At 29.0% G+C, this 26,585-nt stretch overlaps 1 protein-coding gene across 1 annotated transcript in view; it reads left to right on the forward strand.

Moving 5' to 3' along the window:
- The first annotated feature begins 548 nt into the window (after window positions 1–548).
- Window positions 549–26,585, forward strand: part of LOC132946756 (calbindin-32) — a 72,473-nt gene continuing 46,436 nt past the window's right edge. The window contains exons 1-2 of the mRNA XM_061016816.1: window positions 549–693; window positions 8,470–8,665. Of these exons, the coding sequence (XP_060872799.1) occupies window positions 8,482–8,665 (184 nt within the window). The 5' untranslated portion in view covers window positions 549–693; window positions 8,470–8,481. The remainder of the gene's footprint in view (window positions 694–8,469; window positions 8,666–26,585) is intronic.

Genomic DNA, 26,585 nt, shown 5'->3' on the forward strand with positions numbered 1-26,585 from the left:
TGCAATATATGCTTCGTATTTATAGCTGTTATCGATAAACGTACGTACACGTTATCCACGACAACCTTAACATTAAATAGTTTACCACGTTTTATGCATCGTTAAAGTAAAAGAAAAAGAAAACTCGCACTCGAGCTGCTTACAGGCTGTGTGTTTTTATTTATTTTATAGTGAAAGAGCGAAGAGACGAAAACGCCTTAGGACATTGCAAGCAGCGAACGACCTTTTTTTCTATTGAAATATAGTAGGTACCTTATATGGATAGTGAAAGACTTCGGACGGGTCGGAAGATTTAAATATTAACAGTTTTAAGAGATACGAAAAATAATAAAAGAATCTTCTCGTTTAAATGTTCGTACTTAGGGTCAAGTTATATTTTCCGTGGTATTTGCATATGCTTCGGTGTAATATATAAAATTGGCCGGCATTCCGCAACGATCGGTTTCCCCTCCTTGCGTATATAAACTTAAAACTTTACGGGGAAAAAAACATAGAGAAAAAGGGCCAAGGGTTTGCTGCATTATGGAGCCGCGCAAGCGTTCTAGACGCCGACAAACTAGCCGGGGTGCTCGGCGGTAGCACAGCTTTAGTCCTCCACGACGAGTACAGGTATCAACACCCACGCACCACCGCAACAGTCCATTGTCACATTCTCGCTCAATTTCACGTTGCCCTCCATTCGATAACACCAAGGTAAACGTTACACTATTAAATTATATTGTAATGATTATTATTATAAATATTACTATCTAATTAATTATATTATATTATATTATATTATATTATATTATAATCGCTAATAAAAAATATATAAATTACCGTAATTATAACTATTATACCATTATTATTAACTGAACATTCGAAGAGTTCGGAAAATCAAAAAAAAAATCTGCTCGCAACACAATAATATTTTATAATATTAATATACATTATTATTATCATCATCATAATCATCATCATTATTGTTCTAATGATAATTCGTTGATATCAATCAGTACTGTTATTAAAGAAAATTACACGCGACTGTATTATAATATGATTTAATATATATACATATATATCGTTATAATATTATAGGCTATAGCCGTTTCCGGACTTTAAAGTCCGTCGACTTGAAGCAATAACGCACTAAATAGTAACTACAAATTTGTCTAATATTTTCTGAAAAATATAGAACTCAATAATATAGTGACTATTTATGCCCGAAAGAAAATACAATATTTTTATATCAAAAACTTATTACATTAACCAATATAATATTATTATCTTTTTACTATTTGAAAAATGTATGTTGTTATTTAATTTCCCGACATTTCATCTTTTGTTGTTTGGTGAGTTTTTGCTTCAAGCCAATTATTATCAATTAACATGCATTATTATGTTTTATAATCATACATTGAAGTGTGTGCCAAACGTGGCCGTCTGTTGTGTATGCCGCGAGGTTCGTGGTTAACGGGTTACGGTTACGGTCTACAGGTACAAGATTCTAAGGGCCGCGCGCAACAAACGCGTTAAATATTTGAGCCCCGGATATCGAATTTGGCACGCCGGTAGGACTGCTGTCGGCCGCCATCGACTTATATGATAATACCCGGGCATTTAATCCATTGTGCAGCTCTCCGGTTCATAATCGCGATCGAGCTCAAAATCACGCGACGGATCGGTCGTGCGGCACACCCCCTTCGCGCGCGCTATAGTTTATAATACTTAAACCACCGTGTAACAGTGTGGTATTATAATGTGAGCTGTGCTTCCTTTTGAATTTCGGTACACGACACACGTAAGGCTGCAGCGTACGTTCAACAAACAGTATAATATATAGCCAGCAAGTCGACTTCAGAGGATGTAGTGCGTGACAGTCGAAGAGCAACGCAAATACTATATACTGCACTAAGCGGTTTTATTGAATCGTGTATTATATTATATTATATTATATGGCATTTAAGTCCATTGTCGGATCGACCGTTTTTTTTAATACAATATTAGAAAATATCATAATAAAATGTAATACCTACGCGTCATCCAGGGTGCTCGCGGAAAAATCTTTATCATAATATTCCAACAATATAATATACTGCAGTCCTTCAGGATATTTACAAAACATAAAGGAGGGGGGAATTTTCAAAAATCAAATTTATATATAAAAAACTGCCCTACGAGAATCGTCTATCAGACATCGTGAACAAGAGATTCGGGAGTTTTTTATCGTATAACAAATCTCTATAAATGTTTGAAATGTGAACCCATCAGACACCATAAGACGCATTATATCATCATTCGATTATAGGTACGCAAAACGCTTTCTGATGAGGTGTTTCCACCAAGCTAGGAACTGAAAGGAACGAAGGCGTTCCTCTACACACCACAGGCATATAGCGTTCCAAGAGCCATCTGCCGGTGACCAAAAATTTAAAAACCTCCCATTCACATCAGTACAGGTCCCCCGGTCTCGGCTAGCTTGCCAACATCCCGCGGTACGATTTTTCGAAATTTCAACCAGATTTTCTTTTGTAAACACCCTGTGTATAATATTACGATCCGGTACGACCTAATCGAACGCTGGAAAGAGCCTCTGATATAATATAATATGTTGCTGTGGCGCGCGGGATGGAAAATTATATTATACGAGTGCGGCTGTAAACGCTCAACGCCGCCACACGCATATATGATATTATATTATTCTCAAACGACATGGCTGGTAACGCTCGGCGGTCACGACGGTAGAGTGAAGGGTGAGGGGGTCAATGATTTGAATAAGTTTTTATGTAAATCGGTATCTTCTATATATATACGTATTAAATTCTAATGTCCGCGTGTGAGTGTGTTTGCCCTTTCGTCAGCATTATAATATGTATATTGTTATTATTATATTATGCATACACATTCGATTTGGATTTGTGTGTACGTATCAAGACTGCATTTGGTCACGTGACCGAAATACCGGATGGCTTTACACAAATCGATGTGACCAACTGTGACCCACAATATATTATTATTATTATTACGATATATATATATTATATACGATTTAATATGAACGGTGTATACATTATATGCATTAGATATAACTGATGTAGTGCGTGGTACCTATTTAAGCATGATTTTTCAAAGAAAATTGCGAACCCGATTGTAATGCGAATGAAACTACGGGTGGGTTCGCGTGAACGGTTTATCCGGTTTATGTTTTGTTAGCGTAATATTAAAAGCAAGCCGCACGTTAGGAGTAACGATGCGATAGGTATAATACTATACGATAATAATAATAACTTCATAGTTAACATATTGCAACATAGGTATTAAATATTTAAAGCGTAATGTACGAAACGATTTTTTGAATCAGTAACAATAACGTTAAACAAAATAATAACAGTTTGGACTTTTGAAGTTTGAACAAAATGTAAAAAAAAAACGAATTCATTTAAATGTAAAACGTTTTGTTTCAACGATGTTAATCTGATGTGTTTGTTTTAGTAAAATGCAAAAAATGTATTATGTTATTACCTACAAATTATGTAATCATTATTAAAAAGATTCATCGTTAGGTGCGACTTATTTCATATGGGTATTGATAATAAACTTGAAAATATAAATATTGTTTTTATAATATTATGTAACTTACGCTCTAGATTCTAGAAGTCTAGAGGATTTAGTTAGATGCACTGTGTAATATAAAAATCATTATCTTAATAGATACTTCATCATAATATACTTACAAATTTATTAAATTATCCTTTATTAAATAAAAAAACACTTGCTTATTATATATTATTATATTTGATTTGTGTAATTTTTATGATATTCATTTTTCTAACATAGGTAGGTACCTACGCAAAATACAATACACTGCTACTCTTACACAACTTTATGTTTAAATTAATCAAAAAAATTTGTCAAGTTTGAGCATAATATACATTTTGAAATATAATCTATACGAAAAATATTATTATAGTTAAACTGTGAATGGTATGAACTATGATTACTTAGAGAATTTTTTAATAAAAGTGTATATATACAGCAACCACAAAATCTGTAGGTAAGACGTATTTTAAAAAACATTGTGATATTTTTAGCATAATAAAGAATCTTATTCAAAGAGTATGAATATGGTGTGTATATTTACAATATACATTTATATACGCCTTTTTTTTTTATACTACGGTTAAAACAAATTTTTCATCAGAGAGAAATTAAGTCTTGAGACTTGAGCAGTATTGGTTTTTTTGTTTGTTCGCTATAATGCGTTCTTTATTCCAATCGAATGAAGAAAAACATCAATGAAATTCCATCCATTGTTCACATTTCTTGAAATATGTAGTCATGCATTTAACGTGATTTAGATACTCCTCTGTGCACTTATAACCTATAATTCGTTTGTTGTTGAATAGTTTTTAATTAACGACAAAAATAAGTTTTCGTGACTTTGTAACAAATATCCAATCATGGAGGTATTTTTTGAAAATTGCACAAGAACAAATAAATTAATTGTTTGATTGTACTAACGTTATCAATGAGAATATTTAAAAAGTTAAATTATATTATTTTATACAAAGTCTTAACAATACAATCATGAGTTTAGCATCATATGACATTTTTACGCATTTAATATTTGTACTTATTATGTATTGTGTATTTGCGGTATTATGAATACAATAATTAAATATATTACAATAAAAGTAATTAAAACACAAATATTCGGGGTTTTATTTGTCGAGTAAAAGAAACATAATTAAAAGTTGGTGTTATTTACCTTTTTGGAATAATAAATGTCGAGCTTTCAAACAATTAACACCGAGATTTACACTGCAATACTTTTCGAAAAATGCGATTTAGAAATAATAATCAACCATGAGTAACCTATTGAGACCTACTGTGACGTATATTTTATCACAGTGCCACATACTTTAATACTTTATAGACATTTTTTCATAAATTTAAAAAATTTTTCTTGATTAAAACGCTAAACAATGTGACCTATATTTCATTGTTTGAAATATACATATATATTGTGAGATCAATAACTAAATCAAGGGGCTTAAAATTCAACTAATGAATCTCATACTGCAGTAGTGATAATTTCATACAAAAATACAAATATTCACGGCAGTCACCGTGTTGTTATTGCAAAAAGATATTCAGTCAAATCAATATCCGGCCATCAATAATAATCAGAGAGTATATTACTATGTCGTTTATAGACACTTATCGTCTCACTTTTCTTTCCTCAGCGCAACATAATGCAGTGCATTATTAAATTACAATTTAAAATTCTAAATTATCTTGATTTTCGCAGAGATTGTCCATAATGTTGATAAGATCGGGCGTGCACGTTTATTGGGCATTTATTTTAGATTTGCTCGCTGTTATTCAACGCGTTTTTCTGAACTACTGGCAATTTTGTTAAAACGACCTCTCTAAAGTACAATCTGTGTTCAATGTACAATCGATTGGTATATACGGCCATGTGAACAAGTTTCACCTCTTTAACTGCTCAAAAAAGTACCTTTATAAAAACGAGTAAGACAGAAAAACTCACGTACACACAGACAGTCGACATACATATACAGACACACACACACACACACACAACATACATCCAGACCATCCAGTGATATATTGGCAAAAATATCGTGGGTATACCGTTTACATCGTAGATAGGAAACAATGGTAAAAACTAACAACCTTATCAAACATTTTTTCTCGATTTCACGAATCCAATAGTTTTTGTATATTTCTTTGAGTACTTTTCGAAAAGAAACCATGAAAATTTAACGTAGGTACATCTTTTCACAAAACAAAAATAAGAGAACTGATCGTACGCCGTCCCACATACACCCTCATCCAACCATTCACACATCCACACAACAATACGCCACTGGCCACTGGCCACTGCATACATCATTGTAACACGAATCCTTCCTCGCTCTACCATATACCACTAATTATTAGCACGTAGATCTTATTAAAGCGGATCATCAAAATGATTACAAAACAAATAAACATAATATTTATGATTTTGAAAGCATTTATCTGTGTTTCAGCGGTGACACTTACATGACAGCGTTCACTCTTCATTTTCGTACCTTCATAAAATTAGACATCCGCACGCCTTCGTCTGAAAACACATCAAAAACCATTAGGCCTCATTTCACCTTTTTCCCACTCACCCGTGGACTTGTTTTCAAAACGACCGTTAATAAATAATAATTTACGTCAAAATGTAAAAAGAAGGATGCACACGTTAATGTTGTAAAGAATGTCGAGTCAAGTAAACCATAAGCCTACGTTAAAAGCTATTCCAAGGTTTCGCACGCAAGCAAAAAAAAAAACAATGAATTGCCTGTTGATCTATGACCTCGAGTCAAAATAGACTTGAATTCACGCATCCGTCGTAAAATTTATCGTTTGAGCGCCGCACATCGAAACTCTTTCAAACGGCCGAAATGAAAAACATCAATAACAGACAGGCACTGAATTGATATCTTTGGTTCCTATTTTTCAAGCACCGTCTGCACTAATTTAAAATACCTACTATTGATTTACATTTGCAAGTTAATACAAAAAGTTTATACTTGTCTTGTTGACTTTTCTTGACAGCTATCTTATTTATGTTGTTTTAAGTTGATAGCGCGTACTCTGCATACCTACTATGCATATTCAATATGGCTGGTTTACATTGGATTTTCATTATGATTAAAAAAACAGTGTATTTACATTGTCTATGACTTCACTATGTCTTAACTCTACTTTGTTTTATTCAATTAACTGCAAATTGCGATACAATTGCTGAGGTGTAAACGAACAAAAGACATTTTAGATGAAATTATAAATTCATAATGGTACTCATAGTAATTATTGCAATAATAATAATAAAAGTAATAATAATAATAATAATAATAATAATAATAATAATAATGGTAATGTTGTGTAAAGGGACATGGATCTGTGGGTAATTAAAAATAGGTTTTTAAGAAACATTTTAAATAATGAAGGTCAAAAAATATATTATATTCTAATTAAAATGTAATCAAATATTTCACGTTTAATGCTTTCCGGGACTTAAATAACAAAGGAAAATGAAATTATAATGACTCATGAGTAAAATAATATATTATAATTGATTGAAACATTTCTCAGAGAATACTAATATTGTTGTAGGTATTAAACCTTTTTAAAAGATTATTTTACCGTAATTGTATTAAGTTAAGCCCGTGGCTGTTCATAATTTATCTATTATTATGCATGAATAGTTTGCCAACTATCTAATATATATAGAGGTGTATGGTAATGTATTGTATAAATTTAATCACTCGGTAAAGATTATTCGTTTGGAGTAGGAAATGCTCAGTCGGAAAAACGATTGTTATCTCAACTTACGAATTTATATTCAATATAGGATTTAACAATTATTTTTATTATTATTATTCACACGTAACACGATGATAAAATTCAGCAAAGGGTTTATAGTTTTTGATTTCGATTAATAATAACGAAAATAAGTAGGTACCTACCTAAATTATAATAATAATAAATAAATGAAATTATGGCCTGCAGTGACCGTTTCGTATTCAATTATTGTAAACTGTTATTATACGCGAAGTACCTACTTTTGTTATCGACGTAAAAAAGATAAACAGTGCTCGGAGAATAATAATATAGCCACTATTATTATATTATGGGTGCATAGTTGAGTTTATCCTGCAATCGTATACGATTTTTATAATAATGCGATACAAACTTGCTCGGACGAAAATTACGTTATGAGTAGAGGTGTATTTATTTCGTAGCACGGGGAAGATGATAGGTTTGATCATCCTCCGCTGAACTTTTTTTTTTGGTTTCAAGTACAGTATTAAAAGTTATCAACTCGAAAAAAAAGAAAAGTTATCTTACCTCCTATGCAGGTATATAATATCGACTTAAGAAGAATTCGGAGTATTTCTTGTTTATAGGACCGACCGTGTTTTTGTTGAAATAAAAATGAAAATATTAAACCAAATCGTTCGTTTTTAATATTAGATTGACCTTTCTTTTATTAGGATCACCGTACTTTACCGAATAATGAAATCGATTTTATCGTTTGTATAGTTTGTAAATTATCAAAACATGTAGATATGATCGTTATCATAACATACAACGTCATATTATAATTATACTATGTCACATTGAAAGTTTTCAGTTATAATTATTAATCATCTTGAGATTTTATATTTTTTTTCACACCATGACCTGTTGTAAACACGAAAATCTTAATGAAAAGTACGAGAACACGAGTTGCACACGATAGTATTCACGTTTCGGAAATGTCACTTCATTTTTATTCAATATATTATAATACATAAAGTGTGGTAACTTTGTTCGGATTGCATAATATTATGTTTTTAAATACCAACGCGTGTAAATTATTGCCTTTTGCGTACATAATATTTCATGTAAAGGTTATTAAATTTTTGTTTCTATTATGTCGTGTAGAAATTATACAAAATGAGTTTCTCTTCGGACGCATCTTCGGCATCGGCTGCAGTGGAAGCGGCGGCAGCACAGAAAAAATTGAATTTAGAAAAAGCGACCAACTTCATGAAACAATACAGAGACCCGCATAGCCGCGAACTGAAAAAACTATCGGCGAACCAATTCATGGACGTCTGGAGCCACTACGACAAGGACGGTGAGTTCGCGGGAATAGTAATAATAATCAGTTCTCGTTTGTGAAGTTTTTTTCAGGGTCTTGCACCTAAATTATTTATTTGGGTTTCGGGTTTCTGGTGCCGGAATACAAAACTTAAACAAACGTTTGGGTGCGTTCATTACCGGTTATTATTCGGGTTAACGTGGGTTAATACGGGTGTTAAGCAGCTTAGAAAATATGTGATTTGAAAACTATGTAGGTACTATAGGATATTCCTTAAATTATTACTTCAATAATATGTCTTTATTAGAAATGATCTGTTATAAAATGAAATGAAATGAAGGCATTATTATGCATGAATGTAACAAAGTGTTAATTACGAGAAACAATTAATGACTAATATAAACTGATAGTAAAATCGTACTTTAATATTACTAAATAGGTAATAATTACAAAATCAAAACAATTCAAAAAAAAAAAATTCAAAATTATATAATAGTATCACATGAAATTTGTAAAATAAATTCCAGTTTATTGAAAAAAAAAATCATTTGAGTTACAATATGGATTTTGGGTGCGAATTTTTATCGCCTATGGACTTCTTTAAAAGGGTATACAAATCTATGTACCTATTTCACTCTTTAATTCTTTGAACGTACTTAAAAAGTCTAAAAGTTATTAAATAAACACATAAACACGCATGGTACACTTAATTATAGTACGAATTGGGAGTGCGCATGCTTGGTGAATCACACTCCGTGTGGCGTGTAATAATAATAATAATATATTATATAGTTTCATATTTTATTAGCCGCGTGACGTTTTTTTGGCTACGGTCACGCGGACGTTAAAATATATAAATGTTCAGTTCTATCTACGCGAATCGTAAAATCGTAAGCCACAGAACCTGGAACGTACATATAACGATGACGTGTATACTGAATATAATATATATATATATTATGTACCTACATAATATATTACAGAATAATCCTCGAAAAATAAAAATTCACTATTGGCGGGGTGGGTGGGTTTACGGCCCTAAAAGGCTCCCGGAACTGCGTATACCTATATAGCGACGAGTGTCGTGGCGATATTGATTTACAGCGAATCGATATAATATAATAATACACATATACACCGATTGCAGTGTTTTTAATAAACGACCAAACTCATTTCGACGCAGTCCGATCGAATGCGATTCGGACGTGTTTCCGGCCCGCGATACGTAACTATATATATAATATTATATATTATATACGCGGCAATTGTTTTTGCTCGACTGTCGACACTTTGCGTGGCGGGTGGGCGGGTGGCTAAATTCATTACACAATCTCGACAATAACGCAGATGCTGGACTATAGGAGACATGCGATAAAAATGTGACTGCAGACGTGTTTAACAACAATACGTTACACGCTATAATTATTTATTTATTTATTTTTATCGATCTTAGTCCCGTCAACTACGGCCCTCAGCTGTTTGAAGGGGGGGGGGGGAGGGTTTGGTTGGATTGGTACACGTGTGTGTATGCGTGGAAAGGGATTTTTTCACTAAAAATCCGGGTGATTATCCATCCGGGAACTAGCGGCACTCAGAACACGTTTCGTGACTGAATTCAATCACCGCGCAATGATTTTTTTTGTGTTATAAAATTATAATAATAACTATAGTAATGATGAATAATTATAACAATGTTGTGAACGACGGGTGAAGACGAGAAAAATAACCGTTTGTTTTTACGTTTCAAAGCCATCGACGCTACGTTATTATTACTATAAATTATAACATACCAAAGTGATTCTTTCAAAATATGTAAGCACTAATCATTTCGTAGGAAATATTATGTTTACAATGCACAATTCTAAGTCATTACTTACATAATATAATAACTATTACGTTTTTGAAGAAAAAATTGGTTTTATCGTTATATTCAATGTTTAGCATTTGAACTTTTTTGAACAACCGCATACATTTTAAATTTAATTTTAAATTTAATCTGAAATTTTCAGAGTAGAATATTTTTCTGATAATAATTCACATAGTAGGTATATTAAAATGGGATTTCTAACGAAACGTTATAAATAATTATAAGTACCTATTATACCGTTGCAAATTAATTGGAAAGTCAGTGTCTATAAAAAATAATACAGCTACTGACTATCCAATTAATTTACATAGGACGTGCCGAATATAATATGAAGTTTAGATGAGCGAAATAAATATAGTAGCATAGGGGTATTCTGCAAAATGTTGGTCGACTTCTTCACTCATCAGAACCTTAAATACCTACTCTCTATAATTAATTAATAATTATAAATTATCGATCGAAATAAGATTCTTATATTATAATGAAGATTTCAGAAAAATATTTTCTCTGAAATATGAAACTAATAATATAATATGGTGCCGTTAAAAAAAAAATAACAATACTCCACAAATGAGAACAATAAAAAATTTATTTTTTGATTTAAAAATTTTGTTTTATAACGACTACGAATTATCAAAGAAAAATATAATATAAAAGCTTATACTTTTAAGGTAATGAGTGTTTACTTATAAAAATAAATCAACATGCACTGACATCCTGTTTCATAAAAATATAATGTTATGTATACACGTCGTACTGATAATCTATATTATAGTAGGTATACTACCTATTATTCATACGTGAAAAACGATCGTCGCGTTTAAACGTATAGTTTTTAATCGTGAAAAAGGTTTATTTATATGTGAATATTTTGGGTTTTTTTTAGGTAAAACTGCATATAAACCTAACTTTTTTTTAATGCATATTTGGTAATTTTTTTAGTAAATAAATGCATACACCTATTTTAGAAATTTTAAGTTCATATAAGCATCCATACCCTAATTATTAAGTATATATTTTTCTAAACAGAGATAATTATGATCGACGGGCTTAAATTTGACTAATTTTTTTCTATAAGCAGGGTGTTAATGACGGTAATTTTATCATTAATTTTTGATACTAAAATTTCAAATAAATAAACACATAGTACCTATACGTAGATTTAGGTGTTAAGATGCATATTGCAATACAAAATATATGACAGGAAACGCGGTACCAATACAGAGAGTTTGATTTTTTTGTTTATGATAATCTCTATCGTATGATTATACAGAATAGGTACCAACTACCAGCCAAAGCGAAAGCATATAAATACGTAAAACGTAATTTTTACAATTCGGATGTTATTTTTTCTGTTCTTGTGGTTTAATTATAAATAAATGTTTGCCGACTCTTTCGAGGTGGTATTTGCTTCACGCCGCGATATTTCACGAACAACTAAGGGAGAATTTATTATAGTATACAACTTTGAAGTATGTTTCGACTATTAAAATTGTTTTGAAACAATGTCGCACTCCTTTCGTCGGTGTCGTCGATTCTATATTATCGCACTACGTTAAACACGTCAGTCGCCCGACAATCTAACATTTGTATAATATAATATTACGTTTTAATTGTAGGTAAACTAAACTTTTGTCACGATTAAAAACTGTACGTTTAAACACGACGATCGTTTTTGCGTATGTATAATAGTAATCTACCATAATATAGGTTATCATAGTACGACGTGTATACATAACATTATAACATTATAGTTGTATGAAACACATTAACGCTGATTAATGGCACATAATGCTATGTACAGGGTGGTTTATTTTTATAAGTAAACACTCATTACATCAAAAGTATAAGCTTTCATATTATTTGTTTCTTTGATAATTCGTAGTTATTATAAAACAACATTTTTAAATCAAAATATTATTTTTTTTATTATTCTTATTCGTGGAGTATTATATTTTATTTTAACGACACCATATTATATTATGAGTTTTGTATTTCAGAGAAAAATATTTTAGATTACTTTGTGGCTAAAACAAATTAGATATTTATAAAACTTAATAAATGTTTGTAAATGATCCGATTTTATAGAAACAAAAAAAAAATAATATAAAATTCGTTAAAATCGTATTGATTATAATTTAATAAACAAACATTGGAATTCTATATTGAAATACATGTAATACACCTAGGATATAATATGTATTTATATACATAATACAAATGTATAAACATTTTTTTATTTTAATTCGAAATATACAATCTATATCGCATGGCATAATAAGTATATATGATAAGAGACAGATAACAGTATACAAAAAAAAGAAAAATAAGGTGAGTAAAGAAGCCACCCAATGATAACACTGAATGTTTATACATGAAAAATTAATTTAATGTACATAATATTATAATAATAAATTATATTAATATTTTAAAGTAAAAAAATATTAAAATGAACTTAAATAGCTAAATATGCATTTATAATGTCAATAGGTACCAAAAACAATGCAAAATAAAAATGATATTAGTTAACGTGAAAATTTGTAACAAGGTAAGTATTAAACGGAAAAAATAGAAAAAAACACGAAATTTCATAAACATCTGACCCCTATTATTAATAAAAACTTTGATGTTTTTTTTAAAAATTATATTTCAAACGACTGTGCTTGTTTCTGAGAAAAACACTTTTGCATAATATAATATTCCTTATGGAGATTGTAAAAAATATTTTTCTTTCATAATAAAAAGAGATTTTATACAAATAAACATAACTAAACAATAAAATCTTAATAACATTAACTGTTTTCAGTTAATAACCTGTGATTATAATAATTACTTTGTTCTTAATTCTGTCATCTTGCGTGTATTCCAGGTGTAAATACTTACTGTATAGTAATTAGTAGTGTTCGTATAACTTTCTAAACAAATTTCTACTACAATTTATAATTCTACAGTAAATAAATAATAATAGGTAGTACACACCGAATGAAACAGTTTCATTCTACCATCATGTTTTTAATTGTATCCTTTAATGCATTCACATAGGTTATGGATAAAAATGTTCAACGTATCGGAAACAAAAACGCATTTTTTAATATTTTGTATATAGTGTACAAATTAATAAAAATTTTTGTTTGGTTTTATGATAATAATTGTCTGAACGGAATAATTAAACGAACACTTGGTTGGTTTAAATATTACGACAGTGAAATTTAGAATTTAAATACGAAACGAAAATGAATATAAATTTTATTATGGCGTTGCAATATAAATATATATATCTTATTTCACCATGTGGCGTGTAATATTATACGCCTCAACCACAAACCGCCTTTAGTTTCTGCGATAAATCATTGTCTGCCGCCATAATAATAACAACGCCATAATTCAAAACACCCGAATTTACGAGTATCCAGACATCAGAAAATTGTTTAATCGATAATGCTCTAATACTATTACAATAATCCCGATAATTCTCGAATCCACGCGTTATAATGATAAAATACAATTTTACCAGTGCTGCATATTTTTTTCCCCTATTCTATCGTAAATACGCGCAGTGAACAAAATATCGTATTAATTAGATTAGACGGACTCCATCTGTAACGAGTGTTCTCCTCCCTCTCCCCCTCCCCCCCCCCCCCCCCCCTATGTAGAAGCAGCGTAAAATAATCATTACATTTATACCGAACGGAAATTATTTACAATAGTTGTTATAATAATAATATATTGTACTACATCGGTATAATATAATGTCATCATTAATTCTCTTGTTGGTTTTAAAAGAAACAATTCCGGGACAAACAAATATTAGAATTATTTTTCGTCGAAAAAAAATGTACGCGTACTACAGTAGTTAATACAAGTATATAAAAACACGATATAATAATAGAATAGAAATTGAAAAAAAAAAAATAATAACAATGTCGAAAAGAGCGAATTTGTCGGACGTGTACATATATACAGTATAATAATATAATATAAATGGTGCAGAGGCACAGCGAGTATGTACTTCGACATAAAATATAAATAAAACCGAAAGACAGGAACTTGGCACAAGATATGCGAAATTAAAAAACGTACCCTATATATGTAAGTATACTGTGCATAGCATTAAACACATTTTATATGATATGCGTGCCCGACGCAGTGTGTTATAACACGCGTGTTTGTACGAGATTCCCCACGAGATTTGGTTTTCGTAAAACGATGCCACGAGAACGATAAAAACTTTGATGGTGGCGGTGGTGTATACATAACCATCATGTAGGTATAGAGGTTTACACCAACGTATATGGTTTCCGCGGTAATTGCTAGCGTGTTATGTGCAATTCGCTTGCAATCGTCAAAACAATATATTATAATGTCTTAAAAAATAAAATCGCCTACGGACTGGGTACTTATTGCACTAGCAAACTAGTTTATACTGATATGCTTGACATATTGCTACACGGGCAATCGATTCGCGTTTCGCATTCGCATTGCAGCGGATATATTATTGTTTTACACACTTGAAACTGATAAGAAAAACGATCTTTAGAAAATTTAGAGGTGAACTTAAAAAGAAAATAAATATATTTTATGTTCCACTTATTGCCACGTGATGTGGATTAGTGGGGGTGGGGGGAAATCGTATAAAAATTCCGTAAATAATAATTTTATGAGCGTTTTATGAAAATTAGGTAACTTACTTCGTAGTCCGGCATTATAAAACATAAACAATTTTTTTTTACAATAACAATAAATTAAGAACGTGAACCGAAAACAAATATTGAAATACGAGACTTCATTGCCTATTTCTCCTCTTTCTCGGCACAGAGACAGTGGTCCATTTACTACAATAAACACGGTTACGTATATTTTATGATTGGAGAAAAATTGTATTCTCCTCCATGAGTTTAACCCTATATTATACCGTACAGCTACTTATCTTCAGTAAGTTGTTCATGGTGTATCATAAAAAGTTTTTAAAGACTCTTAATTAGGTGTGCTATAAAATATTGTTGACAACTTAATTAACATCTCATTAAAAATAATGGTGAAATGGACAGTTTATAATTAAATAACTACGTTCAAAATCAAACAAAGAAATATTATATCAATCAATATTGATAACAAGCATGTTGATAAGTTTTTATTTATAAATCATAGGTAACATAATTTATATGCAAGTATAATCATTTCATGACATTCATTGTTATTACCTATTGTTATAAATGTATTGTGATTATTCTTAATAGTAAATATGACGTTGTCTACACACCACGTAATCATGTCTCCCGTACCCCAGATTCGACTACATGTATATAAATATATTGTCACTTATAAATAATTTTAATTCGCGTTTTATACTCGTATGTATAAATATTGATTCGTTTAAGAAAATACCGGACCGTGTTATTAGTTTTTATGTAAGAACAACAATCTCAGATAACAAGACCTATCTAAATTTAAAATATTACAAGGCCACTCTCATAAATCTTTAGTCAAAATATTGTGACCTAAAAAACGAGCAATCTCAATAGCATGATCTATCTAATTGTAAATATTACACTGTTATCAAGACAATTTTCGTGAATTTTTAATAAAAATTTAATTTTGGTAAAAATAACTTTACAGAAAGTCGCAGTACACGTTTGAGAGTTTATAATTGTTCTTGAGGGTTACTAACATTAAAAATTCTTGGCAACGATACAGATTTTTATTTCTCTTGAAATGTTGTAAAAACTGAGTTGGGCCACGATATTTCTAAGTGATAATATTAACATTAATACAGAGCATTCGTAAGTTATAACGTCATTATTTTATATACTGACCTCTAAAACTATCTCAACTTCAAAATCCCATAATTTTATTTTCCTTTTCCTATCCTGTGACAATAAATATTATATGCACCTACTCATTGTTAAAACGATGCGAATCGCCAACGAGGATTTATTATTTTTGGAAGAATCAGTCCATTTATACTTTGTTATCACAAATTATTAATTTGTTATACTTATAAGTTATTACTCACTTTTATACTATAACGTAACTGTCTTAACTAGTCTATATCGAGTTAGTAAACATAATAATAATATTATGTACCTACCTATTGTACCTATATGTTATACTTTTATAATGTTACAATTATACCTAACTTTGTGCAACAGCTCTTATTTTTTAAAATAAATACATACCTAAACATTTTAACGATGAGGTGCTACCGGAAAAATGAATAACAACAACACTTATTTTTACTTAAAATATTAGGTATATGGTAGAAATTTGATGCTTGTAGTGTCCAATGAACTTGGTAATCCGGGTGCCACATGAATCAATTAATAATAGTGACTAGAACAAATTCCCGGACAATTTTATCATTAACCTATGGCCTATATAAAACAAATTTATCTACGAGAAATTAGTTATCTGGGTTGCTATTCGCCTCCCACTCATTGATGATTTTTTTCACTGACGATTAGTTTAATCAACTTGACCCTTTCGGACACCTTTTATCACAATATATTATATATTTAAAATTGTTTTCTCTCGTAATTCGGTATCAAAACTAATGAATAAAAGGGTAGTGGAACCAAAGTAGGACTCGGTCATACAAGAACCCTTTAATAACTTACAGCTATGCGGACCAATCGTTAATTCGGACAGAACTTTGTCTGAATTAATACGAAATATTAAGAGTTCCTATTGTATAATATTATGTATCGTTACAATGAATTTTGCTATCTACAAGTTGCATAAAAAATGTTATGATGTCGATAAATTATGACCCTTTTATCATACTATATTTACTGTTGTTTTAATACCTATCAATTGTTTTTAATATACATAAGTATAATGTGCCTATTATACATATTCGATTTATTAACTAAGGATACCCCGAGGGCGTGGCAAAACGGATCAGCTAATCACTCGCTTTGCGTGTCAATGTCAAACAACGCCAAATGTTTCTGTTGATCTTGGATATCTAAAATTGTTTGAGTGACGTGTTTGCCGGCGTTCCACGGGGACGACGACGAGGGGTTGAAGCAAATATATAAGAAAAATTTTCCAGGTGGGACATTTTTTTCGGAGGGCTTTTCCCGAGCGCCGTGATTATCAATAATTTAATGGTCCCGAGTTTCCGATTTCACACGTTGCTGAAGGATTTTATTATTAATAATAATAATAATAATAATACTATGCCCGGGGAGTGTGAAATACGCATAAACACGTCGGGCGTGACTTTAATGTTTATGCATTGTTTACTGTAGAGCGTATTTGCAAACCACGGAATTATGATGAATGCTATATAGGTATTGTAATAATACACACGAACCTATTAAATAATATTGATGATTTCGTATTTCATGATCGCACGTGTTTCGTTTATAATCCGTAAGTAACTATAATAGTATACAATGTAAAACATTTTATTTTATTACGAATACCTACATTCGGTATTATTGTATTATTACATCTGAAACAAAAACTATTAAATTATCAAACCATATTATTGATGAGGATTACGTAATTAAATCTAACGGTTGCAACAATCTGTGTGACCTGTATTATATTAATATTACTACCTATATTATAAAAGCTTTTGAACGAAAGAGGAAAAATAATGAATGTATGGGTATTATACCTACTGCGCAGAGAGATCATCATTCTTTTACTTATCACAAAATTTGAATTTATCATGATGTGAAAAGCAGAATGTTGTCGTTCAGTCGCTAAATCAAATTATATTAAACATTTTTTCGATGCTGTAATAATGCACAAACCAACATTTTCTCGTCACTGTGTTGTCATTATTTTATTTTTGAGTTAAAAGGAGCGATCCGATCACTTCATGTTTATCTTGTTTCCGGTAGTAAATTGGATGTGTATTGTACTTTAAAGAGGTCGTTATTTGGTTTTCCCACGTTTTTATGTAATACATATTGCTAAGGAATAATCACGAATAACAGCTACAATTTACGACATGCCAGAATTTCATAAAATCGATGAGTTTTTTTTTTACTTTTATTTGAAAAATATCAATTTAAAGACTTGAAACTCTCATCAATTATTTATAATATATATAAGTATACGAATAACAATTTGAACATTTTTTTTGGACCTACATGGATATTTTCAATAATCACAATGTAAAAATTCTTTTCAGTTATGTCATTCTATTAAATTTCCACGCAGAGTTAATTCATAGTTTCACTCTGAATCTTTAGTTATATTGGTTATTTTAAAAAAATAGTGACTATTTTAGTATTCCCTGGTAATATTTTTAATGCAAAAATGTTTGTTCGTTGTAAATATTGACGTAATTTATTATTAATACAAATATTCTTTGTTTAATGATTATTATTCTTGTTCTTTATGTTCAAAATAAAACTGTATAAAAAAGTAATTTTAAAGCAGGTATCTATAATTATTTTACCTTGTAAGATCTATGTGGTTGTTAAGTGTTAAAAAAAATATATAGATCTATTTAAATTAAAAAAGTTTTTCAGTTTGAAAAAATTCTAACCTATCTTAATTAAAAAAAATATATAAGGTGTAATTTATAAAAAAAATTATGTTTTAATTTTAAAAATACGTCAAGGTTTTTGATACGGAGTTTCAATAAACTCAAATCTAACTAAACTTGCCTCACGTTTTCATAATATTTAATTCATTCCTCGATAGTTTTGGAAATTAATTTATTCTTTATCTCCGAATTACGTGATGAGTTTTTAAGCCGAGCAGTTATACGATCAGTAATACATTGATGTGGAAGACTAAAGTTGTTAACGGTATTTTACGTAACTGCCGATAAGACAATATCGGTAATTAAAGAAGAAGTAGGCAAGTTCATAAATGTATCGAATAACAAATACGTGGACTCCGTTTTCATGTTGGGTTGTATCTGTAATTTCATTATAAATAAGTAAAAATTGTATATGATTACATTTATTTATACTTTGTAAAAATATCGTATAACTATATTACTTTTTTAAAATTATATATTATACCTACGTCTAACATAGTTTATAAACGTTTAGCTACAAAACTTTTTTAATGCATTTATCGATTAAGCGATGCGCGAATATGCATCGATAGCACCCATATTCGTCGAATAAATTATGATATAATATAATATAAATTGTATACACATTGTTTTGGCAACACGTTGGTCGAATATTTCTGCTTCACTAGTTTTAGATACACATAAATTCCACACAAGCATCATGTTATAAGTTATGCAACATAATAATAGCACATGGTTATCCAAAACATTTTAATGTGTAAAATCTTGCCATAAGCATCAATATATTTTTATTATATTAAATTGTTTAAATTATTTTTGCATATTATTATGTGATACACATAATATAATAATAATAGTAATAATATATTACGACCAAAGTACAGATATTGAATGGTTATACTTGATAGTTCATTGAGTAAATTGTTGTGTTACAAAATAATAAATGCAATAACCATGCAATTTCAACGGTAGACATTTAAGACTAAGTAAAATATATTTTGACAGATATTCTAGTTTCATCAATCATTATGATATACAATATACATACCAAATAGTCGATCTAGTAAAATAATTTTTATAAATCTTCATTGTATCATCAAGACTTAATTCTTTTGAAAAGATGCTAATAATTAGTATTAAACTGGATTGGGTCATTTGGTTTTCGATGAAAAAAAATTTAAAAATCACTTTTGCTTTTATTTTTTTTATGCTCAGTTTTTGCATTATATCTTATTCTATGTATTACATTAGTATCTAAATCAGTTGTTATTAAAATATCCTTATAATATATATTAATATGTATTTTAATTTTCATTATTACTATATATACTAAAAACGTTTAAATCGTATTGAAACTTTTTTCTTAATAAATTGTGATATTTTATGCTATACATTCTATACATTTATAGGTATAAAAAGTTTTTTTTAAATTTTATAATAACAATTAAATATGTGATTATTATATAAGTGAAATATACAATGCCAATATAATATAATATATTGTGCGTTTATGTGTCTATGTCAGTTAAACAATATATTTAATATTCATATTTAAAATCTGTTTTATAATATGAAATTACAAGTTTAATTAAAAACATAATTTAAAAAAGTGGATGTCACTCTGCTGTACAGTAGGTTACAAGTGGGTCACTGTAATGGATGGTGTTAAATTTGAATTCAATGATATAATACCATTGTATAATAAAAACGATTCTGAGCGAAAACAGTCAGTCAGCCTATGATATTACCAAGTATATTTGATGATATTATTGTGAATAAAGTAATTTATATATAACCTATTTACGTGGAGCCTTGTTTTGAATTTTCAATCCTTAGCCATAAAAGTTAAACATTTTATACATTTTTAACTACAAAATAATAAATAAATTATAAATTTGATAAATGTTGTCAAAATTTGAACTTTAAATGATTATAAAAAAAAATTGTGCGTATGTATTTTTAATATTTTTCAACTGCTATTAGATCGATATATCAGGAGCCTTATATTAAATTGTCACGCTTTTTACCCAACAAATACAATTTTATTGATATTTATAGAAAAAAAAACTGAAAAATTGAAAACTGACATTGTTCGTAAACAGCTCAAAAAGAGTCAAAATATTTTCAAAATTTTATGGTGTATAGAAAATGCTAATATAAACATAAGTACCAACTAGATTCACTTTCCTATCAGAAAAGTTACTGTTGACGAAAATCCAAGCACTTTTACTGTCCTAAAAGGTGATGACAGACAAAAAAATAAAAAAACACACATCATTGTAAAATCAATACATTCATCGCTTCGCTCAGAATCTAAAAATTAATTTTAAGGGGACTTATTGGATTTAAGTATTTAACAATCAAATTGAAATTGATTAAATATTATAAAACAAAGCAAAATATTTTGTTTGTACTTTTTTTTAAGTAAATTTATTAAGCTTTTGAAATAAAGTAAAATACTTTTTTGTTAGATACCACAGCATTGGTTGTGCAAAACATAAAAAACGTTATTATATTACAGATTAATATTCATATCAAATACAGGCTATTTATATAAAACGATAAAATGTTGCCATGTACATAATATAATAATTATAGTATATTAAGGATAATTTTTCCTGAACAAAGTATTTAGTAATTTTCGCAAGAGAAAAAAAATAATTATAATTACATTTTCTAAAGGATACATAAAAGAAAATAATAAAACTTTAGTATTAATAATAGAACTCTGATAGCACTCTAAAGATATTTCTGTTAACTAAAAAAATACTGAGAAAACATTATAATATAAAGCTTAAAAAAAGAATTCGTTTGAAAGAAGTTTTAAAATAAAATAAATTACTTTTAAAATTGCAATTATAATATTTCCTTATTTCCTTTCCGCCATTTTTTTTTTTTTTTGAGAAGAATTACGCCAATGTCAAGTTATTATTATTTATTATTATTATTATTATTATTATTACTTGTCGAAAGAGATAATCTACTCCTGCGTGTAGCGAAAATGCCTAATCGAGACGCCGTCCAACCACACGTTCGGAAATCATTTTGTCCCATCAGTTATTATTATATAAATGGAGTTTTGAAAATATTTGACATCCGCGGTTTCTCAAAAATACTCAAATTGTCTATTGGTATCCAATATTTTCTGACGGAAATTTTTATAACAAGGTCAGAAGGCTTACAGTAAAATACACTTAAATTATATTCGATAAATTGCGCAAATAATAACACATCTATTATATTTCTTATATCTGAAGTGGAAATAGTATAATAGTATGACGTGTAGTATAAAATTAAATAAATAATGTTGCGGCCACAAATCTCTAGCCATTTACCAATGTATAGGTTTTTTTTTATATAAAAATGTGTTATTATTTCAATATTAAATATTAACCTTGTATAAACTGAATGGCGATTTGCTATGAATAATATGTAATTTATTAATTATTATACTTTCTTTTTTGTATGTGAAAATATTTACGACGACGTATTGTTTATTTAAATATTCAAACCACTTTAACTATTTAATTCATATAATATATTAATATATATTTATTTTAATTAATCGTTTAGTATAAATTGGTACATTTATTATTTTTAAAAAAGGATATATTATTTTATAACCTTTACTGCAAACCAAATATACAAGCGTATTAAAAGTTAAAAGATTTATACTTGATAATAAAATTACTTTGGCTTGGATGTTATCGCACTTCAAAGCAAAACTAAATCGCCGCACAATGGCTCTAATTTATTATTTTATGTTGGCTATTAAGTTCAATAAAATATATATCTTTTGGCCATTATATAATTATTTTATATACATATACACGGCTGAATAATATATTTATATTTATCTATGTAACATTATAAAATAAAACAAACCCCTTTAGTCAACTGATTTTTAAATCTCGTATAAAACGAGAACATATTTTAATATTCAAAATATCATCATAACATTATATTTTATCTAACTACGGGTAAAATTATGTATGATATCATCGACAATTAATGGGAAAACAGGGTAAAAAAAAAAAATTCCGCAAATTTAGAATATAGTAAACATTCTTAATTGCAGTAAAAATATTACATGTGTATAGAAACTCTCACAGCTTACATGCATATTGAATATTAGAGAACAATTATGGTATTGACCCCTATTGTATATAATTGTATAACGGTATATTATCATTTCTATTTAAAAATAGATTAGAGTTTTAATAAAAATCAAGCAAACATGTTTTAACAAAAACTGAATCCTATTATAAACTATTATAAGTTATAATTCATAAGTGTACTACCCGACTACCGTATAATTCATACATAAAAATTTAAAAAAATAACTGTAGCCATTGTTCAGCAGATTAAAAAAAAAAAAGTAAACTACCCGGGTCATTAAATATCCATATTTTTATAATGCAATAGGTATTTTATAAACGAAATAAGTTATCCTGCATAAAAAAAACATATTGTCAACATCATAAAACATTTATATTTATAACATATTATAACTTTATATTTGCAGCATAAATAGTGTACACTAATTATTATGAGAAAACACGCATTATATTGAAGTTGGAAACTTTTTAAAATAACTAAACAAAATAATTCACAATATGTATAATTATAGGACAATACGTATGGCATGAACAACGTGACGAAAAAATCACCTATAGGTTACACACTAATACTTCTTAATTATTAAACGGAATCTAATATAATTGTAAAAATATATGAGACATGACACCCGCAGTTTTCAGAAAAGTGTCTATGATATCAATAATATTCCAATATCAAAGATAACTTATTTTATAATAATCCATGATTTAATGACCAAGTATGGTGCTTAAGCTGTCAGCGCTTCTAAATTTAATAGCAAAATGTGTTGTGGAAAGAAAAGAACCCATTAGTAACTTGTCCAAAGTTTAACCTTACACACACATACATACATACATACACACAAGTCTAAAGTGCACAATACATTTTCTATTTTCTCGTGAAATATAAAGGGATGGTAAAACTAAGACGTTTGAAATGTGTTCAGTGTGAGTTGATTCGCAATTCACTGACGTGATAAATAATATATTATATATATTTGAAACCATTTCTTCTTCGGAAACGCTCGTTTAAGATAAAAACTATGCGTGAGAAAAAATGTACCCAACCTTCTAAATCATAAATTAATATTACAATAATGTATTTATACAGTCATATACAGTCAGTTACGTGTTAACCACCGTTATATACACGTTCCAGTGCTCGTTAGTTTAAACGAATGCGCAACTGTGCAAGTCTCCGAAGTGGGAAATGGTAAACATATGAATAAACTTATGGATACATGGAAGGGAAGTAAAAAAATTATCAAAAACAAATTATTAAATTATTTCATCTGTTCATCAATGTATATTATAATACTATGTATTTATATAAAATACTTAAATAGTTAGATTAATATATGAATTGAGTTTTTATAAATCGAATTCAAACAAAAACATTTGAAAAAATATACATATAAGCTACCTATATATTATAATAGCTTACACATCGTATAATATATGTTACCTAGATACCTCTATTTATTGTATTTCACGACTTTATCGCCATCGACGCACGAACCATAATATATTATTATGCATACATATACCTATAGGCAATCCATCGCAAAAATGTACGTAACAATATGTAACTATAAACAAATGTATGCCATGTGCCTAAGCTTATATATATTATAATATGCTAAACTACTAAACGAAACTGCAGTGCGTAAGAAACACCATCTATTTCCTTCCTCTATCGACACAGGAAATTTGAAGCGATATTAACTAGATCGAGAACTAGTACGGCATAGTTTCCTGAAGCCAAAACATGACCCATCTCTATCACGACCATCATCCCCCTCCCCCCCACGAGTCGCCCTCACCACTGTCAAACATAAATATTAAATACGTATATGCGTACATAATATATAATATACAAAGATGAACATTAACTAGTTACCTAGTAAATAATTAATTTTTTTATACATTTTTTGACTAAACTAGTTCGTTAATTTTCTAATTAACTTAATAACTTAATTAGGTAGTAAAATAATCCATTTGTAACAACACTTAAATTTTTCCAGTTAATTTAAAAATGATAGTTAAAATTAAAATCATGTTTTTATAATATAATATCTGTAGACTATAACTATAGTCGAAACAAACGTGTGTAATTTCCTTAACCACTACAGCTAATATGCAATAAGAAGATATCGTATAGGATGTATTTTTAACAAAATATTTAGTTGATATTCTAAAAATTCAATGTTCTTATATCACTATATGCGCAATCCACTAGATAATTAAAAGAAATCCAACCAAGTTATGTTGGTACTTTTCTCTATATTGAGTACCTAACTTTCTACTTCAAAAGTTAAAATATATATCTTTTAAATTTCTTAAGATTGTTTACTATTAATGCGTATAGCTTAACGTTGACTTAACTAAACTAACTCAAGATAATTGTTTTCGTTAACCAGCTCGCCTTTGACAGTATTATATAGGTATGCGGTACGCGTGTATACATTAATATTATAATATAAAAATACTTTAACGGAATGTCACTTTTGCTGAGTCAATAAAACCAACGTCAGCCGCTCGGGATTTGCGTTACACTGTTGCAGACGAATCCCTCAACGCTCGCCCGGAATTTTACAGTCAGATTTGTCAAATCGACCGATTTCGAAAACACGACGACGGTAATATAAAACAAAATTCACGTGACTGCGGCGCATTGTTGAGGTTATTAGTATACTGTGCAAGTACCTATCGGCTATCACTAGACACTAGTATCAGTGTATCACATATTAATTTTTATGATACCTAACACTGCAGTAATGATTGTAATTATAATCATTATCGTTCGTTGTAATATTTGAACTTAAACGTGATGACAAACCAATGGTGAAAGTTAATATATTGCGGTACAAATGGACTATATGGAATTTTCCAGGTTAAAAATGTGTTTGTGATATTTTTGTTTGGAAATTTCATTTTTTGGAAAACAAAAATTTAATTTTACTTCATCAATAAAAAAAATAATCCATTATAATTATAATAATACTATACATTCACCTTGTTGAACAATTTATTAATAATGATAATAATAATAACTTGTAAAAGTGAACAATAATTAAAAATATAATATATATATTGTAAATCTATAAGCACACGGGAGTAGCTTGAAAGAAAAAAAGAGAAGAGATGAGGTAAGAATAAAATAATTTAAATACACATTAAATTGATAAATCTAATACGCAGACGCTTTACATATTATTATATAAATTAACCCAAAACTTGAACTTGGAGCTTGTTAACTTTTTAACCAACAATTTTTTAACGAATCGCCTTTCAATAAATTTCTTTGTGGTTTCTTCTAATTTGTTGAAATAGTTTTCCGTAGATACATTACAAACTTGTATTTTGTGTATCCATTTTGTGTTTGAATAAAACATAAAAAATGTACTTATTTAAATCCAATTTTTGTGTAATTATTATTTATAAATTTGATTTCCAGATGATAACCCAGATGATTAAATTAAATAT

Source organism: Metopolophium dirhodum, chromosome 6 (genome assembly GCF_019925205.1).
Source record: "Metopolophium dirhodum isolate CAU chromosome 6, ASM1992520v1, whole genome shotgun sequence".
In the NCBI taxonomy this organism is placed as follows: domain Eukaryota; kingdom Metazoa; phylum Arthropoda; class Insecta; order Hemiptera; family Aphididae; genus Metopolophium; species Metopolophium dirhodum.